Below are 17,777 nucleotides of genomic sequence, written 5' to 3' on the forward strand. Positions count from 1 at the left end.
AGTAAGGGTGACTTATCTGTCAACTTTTCCACTATCACCCCAAAAAACCAAACTCTGCCTTACATAAAGTTGTCAGAGTACGATTAACCTCTGGATTTGAAATCACTACTTATATACCCGGTATTGGCCATAATTTACAAGAACATTCTGTAGTCTTAGTAAGAGGGGAAAGGGTTAAGGATTTTTCCGGTGTGAGATATCACATTGTTCGAGGAACCCTAGATACTGAAACTTACTAAGTCATCTTTTTGAAGATCGAAGATATTCCCCGACTTTGGTAAAATATTTAATCTACTTTTGTCCTTGTAATTGACATAGACCCCAGTTCTCTAATAAAATGAGGATACTACATTGGGAATAGCCGGGATAGCTCAGTTGGTAGAGCAGAGGACTGAAAATCCTCATGTCACCAGTTCAAATCTGGTTCCTGGCACATGATTAATTTGTATGGGTCTCTTTTCCCTCGAATTAATTTCTAATTAATTGATATGAATCAACATACATATTCTGAATAATAGCTTTATCCAGTTTGACGAGATATACCCCATCTATGTTCTAGATGGGTAGAGTTTCTTAGATAAAGTATCTAAAAGAATTGGATTCTATCTCCTCTTTTTTTTCTCCTCTCATTCAACCAAATTTGAATACGAAATACATATTCGAAAGGTTCAATTGGTTACTTGTTGAAAGGCTCAAAAGTTGAATCCGAATCTAGGGGGGTTGAAATAGACAAGATTCAGCTCATATCCAAAGAAATAGAATCCGATATTCTCTCATTTCTTTGTCTTTTCTTTCATATTCGATTTCTTCATTCCGAATTTCTCCATTACTTCCTATATGCCTTTATAGAACCCATCTAAGTAATGTGCGTAGTACAAAGTTCATGATGCAGAACTCATTTGGTTCATCCTATTGGTGTGACCCATCCGAAATAAGTATCTTCCAAATAAATGTGAGAATTCCAATGAATCCCTAATTGTCTTTTTTTGTTAGCCTATCGATAATTCCCTAAATTAGACCTGCTTAATCTAGAACAGAACGTGCAATCCTTGAATATCTGAAATTGTCTAAGTGGAAATAGCTTTCTTATCATTCAATGAGTATCTTAATGCCTGAAAGCAACATGGAGTGTTTTGGAGGCGATAATGTGAAGAAAAACACCCACTTGAGAAGTACCCGAACACAAAGAAGCATAAATGTCCTGGGCAAGAAGGTCACCGCGACCGCGGTGAACCATGGAATATTAATGAAGTGAGGCAGAAAGGTTGGCATTCACTACGGTCGACCGGGGTTGACTGCGACCGCGGTGCACTGTTCACGCAGCTAGAAGTTTGAGGACCAAAGTGTAATTTCGGGAAAACTTTTGTAAAACCATTATAAGCTTTAGAAACTCTCCCAACTGGAAAAACAAGCTAATTTTAGACTACTTTTGGAGGAAGAACAAGTGTGAGAAGATCAACCAAACATTAGAGTTTTTCTATCTCCTTTTAATTCTTGCAATTTTACATTATGAACAATTTAGTAGTTATTTCTTATTTTGTTATGAGTAGCTAAACACTTATCTAGGGATGATGGAACCAATTGTTGGTTGAAGTTTTGACTTAAGTTGTTATAATCGAGCCGGATTTATGATATGATTGTTCAACTACGTTTTGTATAGTGATTAATTGAATGGGCCCTTGATTAATCGTGTCTAATTATCTTATATTGCTTGAAAAAGATTATTAGGTTAGATAGCTGTTGAACAACACCACTTTTGGGTAATTGAAGAGATTCATTACTTGAACTTAAAAGTGAGTTTAGAGATAACAAAACTTTGGTGGGATAATTTAGAGTTGCATACCCATTGTCAGCTAGAGTAGTTCGAGAGAATGCTCTAAATTATTGTAGTTGATTGAGAGATAATTAAGATAGCCCATAACTCTTAATCCTCATAGAGTATTACAGAGAGATTATAGCGGAAGAGTCAAGACCTAAACTAGCAATTGGGGAAATCACTGCCCTAGACCTTTTTACCATTGAATTCTCTTTGTTTTAGCTTACTGTTGTTTTTAATAGTAGTTGAAGTAGTTAAGCAAAAAAAACCCAATCTTTATTGATCAAAAATCTTGCATCTAGAGATTGATTGAGTGATAATAACATTGCCGAAGAGTGTAATAGATAGGTTAGTTCCCTGAGGATTCGATTCCGGACTCAAAACCGGATTATATTTGCAATGACCGCTTTGTCCTTTGAAAGACATAGTTGGGCGTTATCAAATTTTGGCGCCGTTGCCGGGGAGCTAACGGCGTTATTTATTACAACTTAGAAGTAGTGTTAAAAATTATTAGTTCAAATCAATTTTCAAAGGTGTTAAACAATTTTCATTGAAATTCTAACGTTTGAACTCTTGTGGAATTCAGGTGTATGCCTAGAAATTCTTCGAGGACTGGAGAACTGCTTGAAGGACTTTCAGACCCCGAGAAAACATTCAGGGCATTGAACCGTGCCAACAAGAGGATTCAACAATCACAACAACCACACCAACTTGAAATTGACATGGGTGATGTAGAGAACGTCAACAGAAACATCAGGGATGAGCCAGCTAACCCAAACGTCAGAGTGGTGGCACCTCTTGTGCCAGAAACTGCACTTTATGATTGGGCTCAACCCACAACTGACAACCTGGCAACTGCCATAGCTATGCCCGCAATTCAAGCGGAGACATTCCGGATCACCAACAACATGCTACAGAATAAAGGATTGTTTTCCGGGTCACACATTGAAGACCCTCAGCAACATTTGAAAAATTTTCTGTCAATTTGTGTGACTCAAAGGCAGCCAAATGTGACCCTAGAAGCTATCAATCTATTACTGTTCCCGTTCTCTGTGATTGGGGAAGCTTAGACTTGGCTGAATTCGCTCCCAATCAATTCCATTATCACCTGGGAGGAATTAGTAAAGCAGTTTTTGAATAAGTTCTACCCGCCCAACTAGACTGCAAGGCAGATTGATGAAATATTGCAGTACAAGCAGTAGCCGACTGAAACCTTGCAAGAAACTTGGGAAAGATTTAAAGGGATGTTGGTGAAGTGTCCTCACCATGACATTCCAGACCAGATGCTTGGCCAGAGATTCTACATGGGATTAGTTGACAATCTAAAGGCCAATGTGGATGCTTCACCTAGAGGTGCATTTTTGAGTAAGACATTCACCGAGTGCAAAGTCCTTCTTGACAAGATGTCCCAGAATTCAGGGTGGATGACTAGAGGTACAACACTGGCACATATAGTGCATTCAGTGCCTCTTGACCCAAATAATTCGCATGCAGAGAACATGGCCACATTCATGACTCAGATGAGTATTTTGACAAAGAAGATAGATGAGATGGGTACCAAACAAGTTCATATTGTTGACACAACAAATGGAGGACTATGTACACTCTGTGTTAATCAGTCTTATGTGTGTTCATGGAGTGGAGAAGGTGAAAATCAAGGAGCAAGAGAAGATATGAATTATGTTAACAACTTTGGGGGTCAGAGGCAAGGAGGACAATAGTGGAGACCGGTACCAAATCAACAATATAGACCCAACATGCCTCAGCTTGGGGGCATGCAAGCTCAAGGCCAAATGGTGCCATACCACTAGAGACAACAGGGCTACCCACAACAGAATCAGCAACAGTTGACATATCAACTACCTCCTCAGCAGCAAGATAACAACATGGTAGAGATCAGGGGGATGCTCCAGCAACTCATTGGGATAAATGGTAAGATGCAAGAAAAGTTGGCAGTACATGACTCAGCTATAAAGAACATTGAAACTCAGTTGGGGCAGTTGTCTATGGCTTTAAACAATTGCCCCCAGGGAACGTTGCCAGCGGATACAAATATTAACCCCAAGGAGCAAAACCCGAATCAGCTGATGGCATTAAGTCTTCGGAATGGGAGAGATTTTGACAAAGAGCAGGAGGTTGCACAAGCCAGCAAAGAGACTACGCCAGCCACTCTAATTCCACTAGAGGTAGATGAACTAACAAATCTGACTGAAGTGGTAGTTGAATAGGGTCAAGATGAAAAGGGTAAGGCTAAGGTAAATGAACAAGCTGCAGAACAGGTGGTGCCTCTTATGCCACAGAACCCTAACAGAGAGAAGCCAACAAGCAGTGAACAAAGGGTGATACCTGCACTATTCCCTCATAGACTGGTAAAACAAAAGAAAGAAGATCAATACAAGAAATTCATGGAGATTCTGCGTCAAATTCAGCTGAATATTCCTTTGATGGATGCCTTGAGGGAGATGCCAAGTTATGCGAAGATGATGAAAGACCTAATGTCACAGAAGTTTGATTTTCAGGACCTATCCACAGTGACTCTGACGCAGACCTGCAGCGCAGTAATGACCAGACCGATGGCTCAAAAGATGTCCAACCCAGGTAGCTTCACTATTCCATGCACGATTGGGAGTTACACCTTTGCAAAGGAATTATGTTATTTGGGAGCCAGCATAAATTTGATGCCTCTGGCTGTATACACCAAATTGGGCATTGGCAGAGCTAGACCGACTTCGATGCTGCTACATCTAGCTGACCACACGGTAAAAAAACCTACTGGGATTCTTGATGATGTGTTGGTGCAAGTGGGGAAGTTCGTGTTCCCTGTAGACTTTGTTATTCTGGATTGTCAGGTAGATGAGGAGATACCTATCATTTTTGGCCACTGGGAGAGCCTGATCGATTGTGAGATTGGGGAATTAAAAATGAGACTGAACGATGAAGAAGTCATATTCAATATTTAGCAATCTATGAGGAGACCCAGTGAATATGCTAATTGCTCTCTAGTGGAGGCAATGGATGTGATCCTGCAAGAAGATGATGTGACCCTGACTACTAAAGATCTATTGGAGGCATGTCTGACAAATTTAGAAGAAATGGATGGTGAAGGGTTGGCTGAGTGGGTCATGGCACTTGAAGGCCAAGGATTCTGGAAAAGGGAACCTCAGTTCGAGTCCCTTGAGTTAGAAAAAAGGGTTACACCTCCAGCAAAGCCATCGGTAGAGGAACCACCCAAGTTGGAGCTGAAGCCGCTTCTAGCTCACCTCAGGTACGTTTTCTTAGGTCCTGATTCTACTTTGCTTGTTATTATATCATCCGGTTTGTTAGATATGCAGGTACAACAACTCTTACAAGTACTTCAAGAAAGCAAGACTGTCGTTGGCTGGACTATGGCAGACATAAAGGGTATCAACCCAGCCTTCTGTATGCATAAAATTCTCTTGGAAGAAGGGCACAAACCTTCTAGAGAACATCAACTAAGGCTAAACCCGAACATGAAAGAGGTAGTAAAGAAGGAAGTGATCAAATGGTTAGATGCGGGAATCATCTTCCCCATCTCTGATAGCAATTGGGTTAGTCCTGTCCAATGTGTGTCGAAAAAGGGGGGAATGACTGTTGTGCAAAATGAGAACAATGAGTTGATCTCAACTCGTATAGTCATGGGATGGAGGATTTGCATGGATTACCGAAAATTGAACACAGCCACCCGGAAGGATCACTTCCCCTTGCCTTTCATTGACAAAATGTTGGACAGGCTGGCCGGGCGCTCACACTTCCATTTCTTGGATGGATATTCGGGGTACAATCAAATATCAATAGCCCCCGAAGATAGAGAGAAAACATCCTTCACTTGTCCATATGGCATCTTCGCCTTTCGGAGAATGCCTTTTGGGATTTGCAATGCACCGATGACATTTCAACGGTGCATGTTAGCCATTTTCATAGACATAGTGAAGGATATTATGGAGGTCTTTATGGATGATTTCTCTGTGGTGGGAGATTCATTCAAGGATTGTCTTCACAACTTAAGAAGAGTGCTTAAAAGATGTGTGGAGACAAATTTAGTATTGAACTGGGAGAAGTGCCATTTTATGGTACAGGAAGGGATAGTCCTGGGACATCGAGTGTCCAGTAAAGGAATTGAGGTCGACCATGCTAAGGTTGATGTGATTGAAAAACTACCACCGCCCACTTCAGTTAAGGCGGTGAGAAGTTTCCTTGGGCAGCCGGGTTCTACAGGCGATTCATAAAAGATTTCTCCAAAATTGCTAACCCATTATGCAAAGTCCTTGAAAAGGATCACCCCTTTGTGTTTTCTAATGATTGCAGGTTGGCATTTGAGGAACTGAAGAAGAGATTGGTGACTGCACCCATCATTGTTGCACCCAACTGGGAGCAACCATTTGAGCTCATGTGCGACGCAAATGACTACGCCATAGGAGTAGTCTTGGGGCAGTGACAGGGTAAACTGATGCACCCAATTTATTATGCAAGCAGAACGCTGAGCAATGCACAACTCAATTACACAGTGACGGAAAAGGAGATGTTGGCTGTTGTTTTTGCATTCGACAAATTCAGGTCATACTTGATTGGCTTGAAAGTTATTGTTTACACTGACCATGCAGCAATTAGGTACCTGATAGAAAACAAGGAGTCAAAGCCACGCTTGATTCGCTGGGTTCTTCTGTTACAAGAATTCGATCTGGAAATATGTGACCGAAAAGGGATAGAGAACCAAGTAGCTGACCACCTTTCAAGGCTGGAAAGAGCTAAAAAGAAGGTAGAGGTTGAGGATATAACAGAGACATTCCCGGATGAACAATTACTGGCAATGACAATGGAGGAGACACCTTGGTATGCTGATATTGCTAATTATTTAGCAAGTGGTATTGTACCTTATGAACTCTCCTCAATTCAAAAGAAAATGTTCTTTCGTGATTGTCGGTATTATTATTGGGATGAACCTCTATTGTTTAAAATATGTGTAGATAACATGATTAGGCGGTGTATCCCCGAGAAAGATCAACATTCTATTTTGCAGGCTTGCCATGCTTCACCATATGGTGGACACTTTGGAGGAATTCAGACAGCAGCTAAGGTGTTGGAGTCAGGCTTGTACTGGCCTACTCTGTTCAAGGATGCCCATGCTTGGGTTAAAAGCTGCGATGAATGCCAAAGAGCTGGCAACATATCTCGTATACACGAGATGCCAATGACCACAATTCAAGAGATGGAGATTTTTGACATGTGGGGGATTGACTTCATGGGGCCATTCATCAGCTCGTATGGTAACAAGTACATATTGGTAGCAGTTGACTATGTCTCTAAGTGGGTCGAAGCAGTGGCTCTCCGGACCAATGATGCCAAGGGGGTACTAGGCTTTCTAAAGAAGAACATTTTCACGCGTTTTGGTACCCCAAGAGCTATACTCAGTGATGGTGGAACCCATTTTTGTAATAGAGCATTCGCACGGCTGTTGGAAAAATATGAAGTTCATCATAAAGTGACCACCCCGTACCACCCACAATCGAGCGGTCTAGTTGAAGTGTCCAACAGGCAGATTAACAGTGTCCTCACAAAAACAATGAATGCAACAAGGACTGACTGGGCAAAGAAATTGAATGATGCATTGTGGGCATACCGCACAGCCTTCAAAACCCCAATTGGTATGTCACCGTACAAGTTGGTGTTTGGCAAGGCATGCCACCTCCCTGTTGAGCTAGAGTATAAAGCACTTTGGGCATTACGGCAGTTAAACTTAAACATGGAGACAACAGGTACTAATAGAATCACTGGGTTACATGAGCTAGAGGAATTCAGGTTCCAGGTCTTTGAGAGTGCTAGATTATACAAAGAAAGGATGAAATTAATGCATGATAGGAACATCTTGGATCGAAACTTCAAATCCAGAGATCTAATGTTGTTATACAACTCGAGATTGAGATTGTTCCCAAGTAAGTTAAAGTCCCGATGGTCAGGACCCTTCAGAGTGGTGCAATTGTTCTTGAGTGGAGCTATAAAGATTGAATGAGAAGATGGGACAAACTGTGGTAAATGGGCAAAGGTTGAAACATTACCTTGGCATGGCTGAAGAAAAAGGGGATAAAGTGGTAATCACTTTGGGAGAGCCCTAGTGCACGGATGAGGAGTGATGATCAAATGCTTGCATCGTGCCGCGACGTTAAATCAGGCGCTGCATGGGAGGCAACCCACGAGTGTGTTGTTAGTGTGTTCATGTAACTTCATATATTAAAAAAAAAATCAGCGCCAGCACCGCGACCGCGGTGAACCACGGTGGAAGGCAAACATTCTGCCTCAGATTTTTCATCTTACTGCGACCGCGATGGATCGCGGTAAACTGCGGTGAGGCGTAAATTTTCTGCCTCAGATTTTGAAACCCACCGCGGCCGCGGTGGACCGCGGTCGGTCCCAGGTAATTTTAATTTTTTTATTTTTTTCGTTTTTCTTATTTCTTTTCCTCCTCTTTTAATTTTACAACCCAACACCCCCCCCCCCTCTTAAACCCAAAACACCGATCCCCTCTCCCATATTTCCAATTTCTCTCCCTCCCTAAACCCTAACCCCTCCAATACTCTCTCCTTCTTCTTCTTCTTCTTCCCTCATACTAATATCCCCCACTTCCATTCCTCTCCCCATTCTTCAACTACGGTATGTTCCTCACCTCTTCTTTCTCTTTTCTTTAGTATTGTGTTGTAGTTTATGTAATTTTATGTTGTGTTGGGATGTACTTGTTGGTATACTCTTTTTCTTCTTGTTTTTGCTTTTCAATTTCGTTTTTGAGTTTGATTGGTGAAGGGGCTGTGCATTGCATGTTTGAACGGTGTTATTGGCGGGTGATTGAATGAAGTAAGTGTGGGGTGTGTTGATGTGGTAGTATACTTGATTGGGGAGGAGCTTTGATCTACCCATGAGGGCTATACGTGTCTGGATAGTGCCTTGCTCACAAGGTGTTTGGGAAATTGCCCCAATAGAGATATAAGGAGCTATTGTGACATGGTTATGGTGAAGTCTGAGTAACCATACATAGTCACATATTTTACGCACTCACTAATAGGCGTTTCGTTGTATGACAGGTACAATGAGTTCTTCCAAGAAGAGACAAAACACCGGACCCTCCATTAGTGAACCGAGAAGCTCCTCACGAGCTAGGAGCCAAGCCAGTGCACCTCAGTTTGATAGCACTCAGTTTGTATCCAGGGCAGCGGAGGATAGGTATAACTAGAAAGCAGCCAAGAAGCTACAACCTGAGGTGCACATTGATCGAATGGCTTTGGAGGTAGAATGCCCTAATATGTTTAATGAGTTGCGGCGGTGTCAGCTGGACATCTTCTTTGAGGTACCGGAGGAGGCTAATGTTCAACTAGTAAGGGAGTTCTATGCGAACTTGCCAGAACATGAGAATGGGGTTGTGATGGTGCGCAATACCCCGGTAAATGCATCCCTTGATGCCATCCGCAGGGTATACAGGCTGCCTGTGTTTCGGGGTGAATTTGATCCTTATCGTACTTTTAGCGGAACACGTGCCTTGTGGGGCACTCTTCTTGATACTATCTGTGTGCCGGACGGAGAACACCTATAGATCAAGCACAGGATTACTCTCAACTCCCACTGTCTGAACTAGGAGGCCAAGAGTTGGCTCACCATTGTCAACAGTTGATTGTTGCCATCCAGCAACACGATAGATGTTAATCTACCATAGGCATCCGCAATCCACTATTTTATGTCCCACAGTGATTTTGATGTGGCTCGGCTCATTCATGAAGAGATGTTCATTCGATCACCTAAGCTAACCAAGGGCCACTACTTCCCTTCGCTGATCACTCGGCTGTGCCGTATTGCTCGAGTCCCCGAAGACCCTCGGGTTGATGGGAGATTGCCACTAAAAGCCCCGTTCCGGGCAAGAAAAATTGGAATTGGATGAGAGCCGGTGGTGAATGTTGATGACTCTGATGATGCTGAGGTTCCCCCTCCTCTGAGTTTGATGTGGCAGGCCCATCACAGCCACGCCGGAGCACCCGTATGACAGCTTTGGAGCAGGATATGGCTAGGTTGCGTACCTCAGTCACTAATTTGGGTGTCCGTGTTGATGCGGTGGCTGAGAGGAAAGTGAAATCGGAGAAGAAATTCTTGGGCTGGTCGAGAGCGCTGGGACGTGCGTGCAACGTGAACCCAGACACTGTCTCCGATCAAGAGTGAGCCTTCAGGGAAGTTCCTTAACCTCACTGTTCTTTAAATTTTAAGTCATGGGGACATGTCTTCATTTTAAGTGTGGGGTGGGGATACTTCATTGTATGTTTGTAATTGTAATAATTGACTATTTGATGTTGGTTGATTTGTCTTGCTTTGATTATTTTGATGTAGATAATAGTTCATTAGGAAAGCTAAAATAGTAAGTGACTTGTCCCAACGACGGATCTCTTTTGGCAAGGTTCTTGAGGGACTAAGTCAGAAAAAAAATTGGAATATGGAGAGTTTCCTGATGACGGATCCGTTAGACAATTTTCTTGAGGGAAGTAGTCTAGAGAAAAGACCAAAAAGATTTTTTATTTTATTTTTAGGTAGTGTAGTAACTCCCCTTTGGTTTTTCTCTGGGCCACGGTTCTTTTCTAAGCGTTTAGCTTGAATCGGGTATAGGTAGTTTTTGTTTTAGTTCTTTTTAGTTTTAGGTTAGGATTAATGGGCTACGAGCGAAAAATCAATTTTTTACACCTGAACTGTGATGACCCGGCCAGTCGTCTCATGAGTTACCGCTCTGATTTCCCCATTTCAGCTTCTTTACGCTTCGTTATCCGTGTTTTATGTGATCGGGTTGATTAGTTTGAGTTCGGAGAGGATTTTGGTAAGGAATGAGACACTTAGTCTCTTTTAAGAAGGCTTAAGTTGGAAAAGTCAACCGGATGTTGACTTATGTGTTAGAGGGATCGGATATGAGTTTCGATGGATCGGTTATCTTTGGGAGGTGATTTGTGACTTAGGAGTGCAATCGGAATGGATTTTGGAGTTGTAGAGAAGATTTAGGCTTGAATTGGCGAAATTGATATCTTGGCAAATTCCGGTTGATAGGCGAGATTTTGATATAGGGGTCGGAATGGAATTCCGAGAGTTGCACTAGCTTCGTTGTGTCATTTTGGTTGTGTGTGCAAAATTTCAGGTCATTCGGACAAGATTTGATAGACCTTTTGATCGAAAGCATAAGTTAAGAGTTTTTGGAGTTCTTAGGCTTGAATCCTATGTTAAATTGGTGATTTGATGTTGTTTTAAGCGTTCCGAAGTGTTGAATAAGTTTGAACGATGTCATGGGATGCGTTGGTACAATTAGTTTGAAGTTTCGGGGGTCCCGGGTAGGTTCCGGATGTTTTAGGCCGAAAATCATAGTTGTAGCAGGTCTAGGAGGGTTGCAGGCCTCGGAACTCACCCACGCGGTCCGCACAAAAATGGGTGCACCCGCGGTGAGTGCTATGCAGACCGCACAAAAGCGGGTGCAGCCGCGGTAGGTGTCGCGCGGACTGCACAAAAGCGGGCTCGGCCGCGGTGAAGAACCTTCCCGCTGGTCCAACTTCGGATGCTCATATCTTTTGATATACAAGGAAGTTTGAGGTGATTCAAAAACAAACATTATAACCCTTTGTGTCTAGTTTCCATAAAGGTAAAAATATTGCAATTTGGACATTTGTAGAAAAAGTTATAGCCAAAATACTAAAGCCTATCACTACAGAGGGAGGCCTATGCGGCCGCGGTCGTTTTTGCGCGGACCGCACCAGCTTGTGCGAACCGCGGTCGATTTGGTGCTGCTCGCGGTAGCTGAAATCTGAGGGGGTACCTATAAATACAAGGTTTTGGGTTTCATTTAATATTTTGGCCTAGAGAGCTCGGATTTTGGCGATTTTTCTAAGGTTTTTCAAGAAATTCATCGGGGTAAGTGATTTTAACTTAGATTTGGCTTGAATACATGATTCTATCACTGAATTCATCATTAATTTGTGATTTGGGATGGAATTTGGGAAGAAAATTGTGAAACCTTTCAAAAATGTAAAATGATGATTTGAAGGACCAAATGGTATCGAAATTGGATAATTTTGGTATGGTTAGACTTGTGAGGGTATGAGGATTCTGAAAATGTAAATTTTACCCGATTCCGAGACGTGGCACCGGGGCTCGAGCTATGTTCCCTTAGCATATTGTGACCTATTCGTTCTGATTTTAGATAGATTCGACGCGCGTGGAGGCCAATTTGAGAGGCAAGGGCATAACGAGCTAGAGTTTTGGCCAGTTTGAGGTGAGTAATGATTTTAAATGATATCTTGAGGGTTTGAAACCCTAGATTTGCACAACGTAGTGCTATACTAAGTTGAGATACACGCTGTGCATGCCGCAATAATTATATAGCGCTTGGGATGAAGGAGCCCCTCCGGAGTCTGCACACCCCTAGTGAGCGCAGTCGACTATTATTATGATGGATCGGGCTGTACGCCACAGCGATATACAGATCGGGCTGCACACCGCAACGGTATATATATTTATTGATTTGGTTATCGTGAGAAGTATATGAATAGAGAACTGAGGATAAGAACGAATAAATGAACTGAAATGCTTGAGGAGTTGATTTATATTGATTATATCTGTTTTACCTGGTTTAAAGAATTTCACATGATTTCCTCATTCACTGTTGCTTAAATGATTTTACTGTTTTGATATAGAACTGCTTAGTGCCTTTACGCGATTTCATACTGTCAGCCATTATTTATTGTTATTACTCACTGAGTTGGAGTACTCACATTACTCCCTGCACCATGTGTGCAGGTACAGGTATTCCTGAGGCATAGAGCGAGCTTTCCTACCGTTCTGTTTTCATCGGAGTTATCGAGGTAGCTGCATGACGTTCACAGACTCGATTTCTCCTTCTATCTCCACTTATTATTCTGCATTTTAGACATATTTCTGTATTAGATTGTTGAAACCTTGAATTAGAGGCTCAGACTTGTGACACCGGATCAGTGGGCTGTTTTACATAGATTTTTCGTGATTATGGATTCCGCACATTTCATCTGTTAAAATTCATACTTCTATTTATATTAAATTGGTATTAAATCCCAAAAATTGGTATTGAATTATAAAGAAAGAGATTGTGAGATGTTAATTGGTCGGGTTTGCCTAGCATTGTGTTGGGCGCCATAACGGCCGGGGTTGGGGTCGTGACAAGTTGGTATCAGAGCCTAGGTTACTTGGTCTCGCGAATCATGAGCCGGCTTAGTAGAGTCTCGCGGATCGGTACAGAGACATCTGTATTTATCCTCAAGAGGCTGCAGAACCTTTAGGAAAACTTCATATTCTTGAAACTCTTGTTGTGCGAACTTGTTGATCCGAGTGCTAAACTTCCGTTATTCTATTCTCTCGCAGATGGAGAGGACTCGCGCTACCGGACGAGGTGGACGACCACCAGTGCCACCCTCCAAGGTCACCAGAGGCCGTGGGCGCGGTCATGGCCGTGTTTGAGGCAGAGTAGTGAGGGCAGCACCTATTGATCCACCAGCTGCCCCAACTCCGGATCAGGCTCCAGCAGCAGCACCGGTTCAGGAACCAGTAGTGTCCATCGTTATTCCGGGTCTACAGGAGGCCTTGGCACAGATCTTGACAGTTTGCACAGGCCTGGATCAGGCAGTTTCAGCCACCACAGTAGCAACTACTTCACAGGCCGGGGGAGGCAATCAGACCCCCACTGCTCGTACACCTTAGCAGGTAGTGCAGGGACTACAGACACGGGGCGCACCTCCAGCTCAGCTGGTTGCACTAGCTCAGGAGTTTGTTGTGCCAATCATGTCGGACGATGAGCAGCGTCGTCTTGAGAGGTTTGGTAGACTCCAGCCTCCGTCATTCAGTGGTCTTGAGGGCGAGGATGCCCAGGGTTTTCTTGATAAGTATCAGCGGATGCTCCATACAACAAGGATTCTTGAGTCTAGTGTGGTGGCATTTACTACTTTTCAGTTTACGGGGGCTGCCTTCACTTGGTGGGAGGCGTATAAGAGGCGTAGGCCAGTTGGTGCAGCGCCCCTAACTTAGCAGGAGTTCTCCACTCTCTTCTTGGAGAAGTATGTACTGCAACCTCGCAGAGAGGAGCTGTGTAGGCAGTTTGAGTGGCTAAAGTAGGGAGATATGATTGTGTCACAGTATGAGGCGAGGTATTCCGAGTTGGCTCGTCATGCCGTTTGGATGGTTCCAACCGATCGGGAGAGGATCAGGAGATTTGTGGATGGCCTTAACTACCATCTTCGTATCTTGATTACTAAAGAGAGGGTATTGGGTGCTACATTCGAGGAGGTGGTTGATATTGCTCGAGAGATTGAGATGGTTCGCCGTCAGGATAGAGAGGAGAGGGAGGCCAAGAGGCCTCGAGGCTCTGGTAGTTTCAGTGGTGCTCTTTCGAGGGGCCAGTTCCAGTAGGGTAAAGGTCGTTCTTTTAGGCCCGCTCAGTTGGCCCGTCCAGAGTATCGTGGGGCATCCTCAAGTCGTGGTTATCATGGGTCGCAGCAGGGCCAGTCATCACTCAGCGCCCTTCCAGCTCAGAGTTCACCTCGTGCCCCATCAGTCCAGGGTTCTTCCGTGGCAGGTCCTTCTTCTGGCCATTCTGGTGCTAGTGGTTCCTTTCAGTCCCCATCTCCAGCACCGGGTAGTTGTTACAAGTGCGGAGAGTTTGGAATATGAGGAGGCAGTGTCCTCGACTTCGTGATGGTCAGTATCAGCAAAGGGGTCAGCCCTCAACTTCTGCTCCAGTTCTTCACCACCCGCCCAGCCAGCTAGGGGTGGAGGTCAAGCAGCTAGGGGTCGCCTTAGAAGGGGAGATCGATCAGGTGGTGGATAGGCTCGTTTCTATGCACTCCCAGGTAGACCCGATGCTATTGCTTCAGATGCTGTTATCACAGGTATTGTTTCAGTCTGCCACAAAGATGCCTCTGTATTATTTGATCCCGGTTCCACCTTTTCTTATGTGTCATCATATTTTGCTCGTTATTTGGGCATGCCCCGTGAGTTTCTTATTTTACCTGTTCATGTATCTACCCTGGTGGGCGATACTGTTGTTGTAGACCGTGTGTACCGGTCATGTGTGGTGACTATTGGGGGTCTGGAGACCCGAGTTGATCTATTACTATTGAGCATAGTAGACTTTGATGTTATTTTGGGCATGGATTGGTTATCTCCGTGTCATGCTATTCTAGACTGTCATGCTAAGACAGTCACTTTGGCTATGCCGGGTGTACCACGGATCGAGTGGCGTGGTGTGACTGATTATATCCCTAGTAGAGTGATCTCTTTCTTGAAGGCCCAACGTATGGTTGGGAAAGGTTGTCTTTCATATCTAGCGTTTGTGAGGGATGTTGGAACTGAGAGTCCTAGCATCGATTTGGTCCCAGTTGTGAGGGATTTTCCCGATGTGTTCCCTGCAGACCTGTCGGGCATGCCACCGGACAGGGATATTGATTTTGGTATTGACCTGGTGCCGGGAACTCAGCCCATTTCTATTCCGCCATATCGTATGGCACCAGCAGAGTTGAAGGAATTGAAATTACAGCTTCAGGAACTCCTAGATAAGGGGTTTATTCGGCCTAGTGTGTCCCCTTGGGGTGTACCAGTTTTGTTTGTGAAGAAGAAAGATGGCACGATGAGAATGTGCATTGACTATAGGCAATTTAACAAAGTAACAATTGAGAACAAGTATCCATTGCCTCGCATTGATGATTTATTTGATCAGCTTCAGGGAGCGAGAGTATTCTCCAAGATTGATCTCCGTTCAGGCTATCACCAGTTGAAGATCAGGGATTCAGATATTCTTAAGACTGCTTTCAAGACCAGATATGGTCATTATGAGTTTCTTGTTATGTCTTTCGGGCTAACCAATGCCTCAGCAGCATTCATGCATTTGATGAACATCGTGTTCCGACCTTATCTTGATTCGTTCGTTATAGTGTTCATTAATGATATCCTGGTGTACTCGTGTAGTCAAGAGGAGCACACGGAACATTTAAGAGTTGTGTTGCAGAGATTGAGGGAGGAGAAGCTTTATACAAAGTTCTTCAAGTGTGAGTTTTGGCTCAGTACAGTGGCTTTCTTGGGACACGTGGTGTCCAGCGAGGGTATACAGGTTGATCTGAAGAAGATAGAGGCGGTTCAGAGTTGGCCCAGACCATCCTCAGCCATAGAGATTCATAGCTTTCTTGGGTTGGCAGACTATTATCGCCGGTTTATTCAGGGATTCTCATCTATCACATCGCCCTTGACCAAGTTGACTCAGAAGGGTGTTTCTTTTGTATGGTCGGACGAGTATGAGGAGAGCTTTCAGAAGCTCAAGACAGCTTTGACCACAACTCCAGTATTGGTTTTTCCATCAGCTTCGGGTTCATATACCGTGTATTGTGATGCTTCGAGAGTTGGGATTGGTTGTGTATTGATGCAGGGGGGTAGAGTTATTGCTTATGCTTCTCGTCAGTTGAATCCCCATGAGAAGAACTACTCTATTCATGACTTAGAGTTGGCTGCTATAGTTCATGCCTTAAAGATTTGGAGGCACTACTTATATGGCGTATCTTGTGAGGTATTCACTAATCATCGCAGTCTTCAGCATTTGTTTAAACAAAAGGACCTTAACTTGAGGCAGCGGAGATGGCTAGAATTGCTTAAAGATTGTGATATTACTATTCTGTATCATCCGGGAAAGGCCAATATAGTGGCTGATGCTTTGAGCCGGAAGGCGGTGAGCATGGGGAATTTGGTGTACATTCCAGTTGGGGAGAGGCCCCTTGCAGTTGATGTTCAAACCTTGGCTAATCGGTTTGTGAGACTAGATATTTCTGAGACTAGTCGGGTGTTGGCTTGTGTGGTTTCTCGGTCTTCCTTATATGATCGCATCAGAAAGCACCAGTATGATGATCTGTATTTGCTTATCCTTAAGGACAGGGTTCAGCATGACGATGCCAGATATGTGACCATTGGTGATAATGGCTTGTTGAAGATGCAGGGCCGGATCTGTGTGCCCAATGTGGATGGGATTAGAGAGTTGATTCTGGAGGAGGTCAATAGCTTGCGGTATTCTATTCATCCAGGTGCCGCGAAGATGTATCAGGATTTGAGGCAGCACTATTGGTGGAGAAGAATGAAGAAAGATATTGTGGGATTTATAGCTCGGTGTCTCAATTATCAGCAGGTGAAATATGAGCATCAGAGACCGGGTGGCTTGCTTCAACAGATGGTTATTCCCGAGTGGAAGTGGGAAAGGATCACTATGGACTTTGTGGTTGGACTTCCTCGGACTTTGAAGAAGTTTGATGCTATTTGGGTGATTGTGGATCGGTTGACCAAGTCCGCACACTTCATTCCTGTGTGTACTACCTATTATTCAGAGCAGTTGGCAGGGATTTATATCCGGGAGATTGTTCGGTTGCATGGTGTTCCGGTTTCCATCATCTCAGATAGAGGTACTCAGTTTACTTCGCAGTTTTGGAGAGCCGTGCAGAGAGAGTTGGGTATTCAGGTAGAGTTGAGCACAACGTTTCATCCTCAGACGGACGGACAATTCGAGCGCACTATTCAGATACTGGAGGACATGTTGCGTGCCTGTGTTATTAATTTCGGAGGTTCTTGGGATGAGTTTCTGCCACTTGCAGAGATTTCCTACAACAACAGCTATCAGTCCAGCATTCAGATGGCACCATATGAGGCCTTGTATGGGAGACGGTGTAGATCTCCAGTTGGTTGGTTCGAGCCTGGCGAGGCTAGGATGTTGGGAACAGACTTGGTTCAGGATGCCTTAGAGAAAGTGAAGGTGATTCAGGAAAGACTTCGTACAACACAGTCGCGTCAGAAGAGTTATGCAGACCGGAAGGTTCGAGATGTGTCTTACATGGTTGGTGAAAATGTTTTGCTGAAGGTTTCACCCATGAAGGTTGCTATGAGA

General features: G+C 43.8%; 1 protein-coding gene and 1 non-coding gene across 2 annotated transcripts; both read left to right on the forward strand.

Moving 5' to 3' along the window:
- Positions 1-360: 360 nt before the first annotated feature.
- TRNAF-GAA (transfer RNA phenylalanine (anticodon GAA)) lies at positions 361-433 on the forward strand. The gene has a single exon. It is a non-coding gene; the product is annotated as a tRNA-Phe (tRNA).
- A 3,269-nt stretch (positions 434-3,702) lies between these two features.
- LOC142163183 (uncharacterized) lies at positions 3,703-4,776 on the forward strand. The gene is made up of 2 exons (XM_075220443.1): positions 3,703-4,002; positions 4,045-4,776. The coding sequence occupies exons 1-2, from the start codon at positions 3,703-3,705 to the stop codon at positions 4,774-4,776; spliced, it is 1,032 nt and encodes a 343-aa protein (XP_075076544.1).
- The last annotated feature ends 13,001 nt before the right edge of the window (positions 4,777-17,777 follow it).

The sequence above is a fragment of the Nicotiana tabacum genome, chromosome 8 (genome assembly GCF_000715075.1).
Source record: "Nicotiana tabacum cultivar K326 chromosome 8, ASM71507v2, whole genome shotgun sequence".
NCBI classification, from domain to species: Eukaryota; Viridiplantae; Streptophyta; class Magnoliopsida; order Solanales; family Solanaceae; genus Nicotiana; species Nicotiana tabacum.

Bases quoted from the DNA above. Each gene is read 5' to 3' on its own strand.
- LOC142163183 (XM_075220443.1), top strand. From the start codon at position 3,703: ATGGTAGAGATCAGGGGGATGCTCCAGCAACTCATTGGGATAAATGGT. The intron at 4,003-4,044 runs GTAGATGAACTA...GTAGTTGAATAG, and splicing joins CCACTCTAATTCCACTAGAG to GGTCAAGATGAAAAGGGTAA.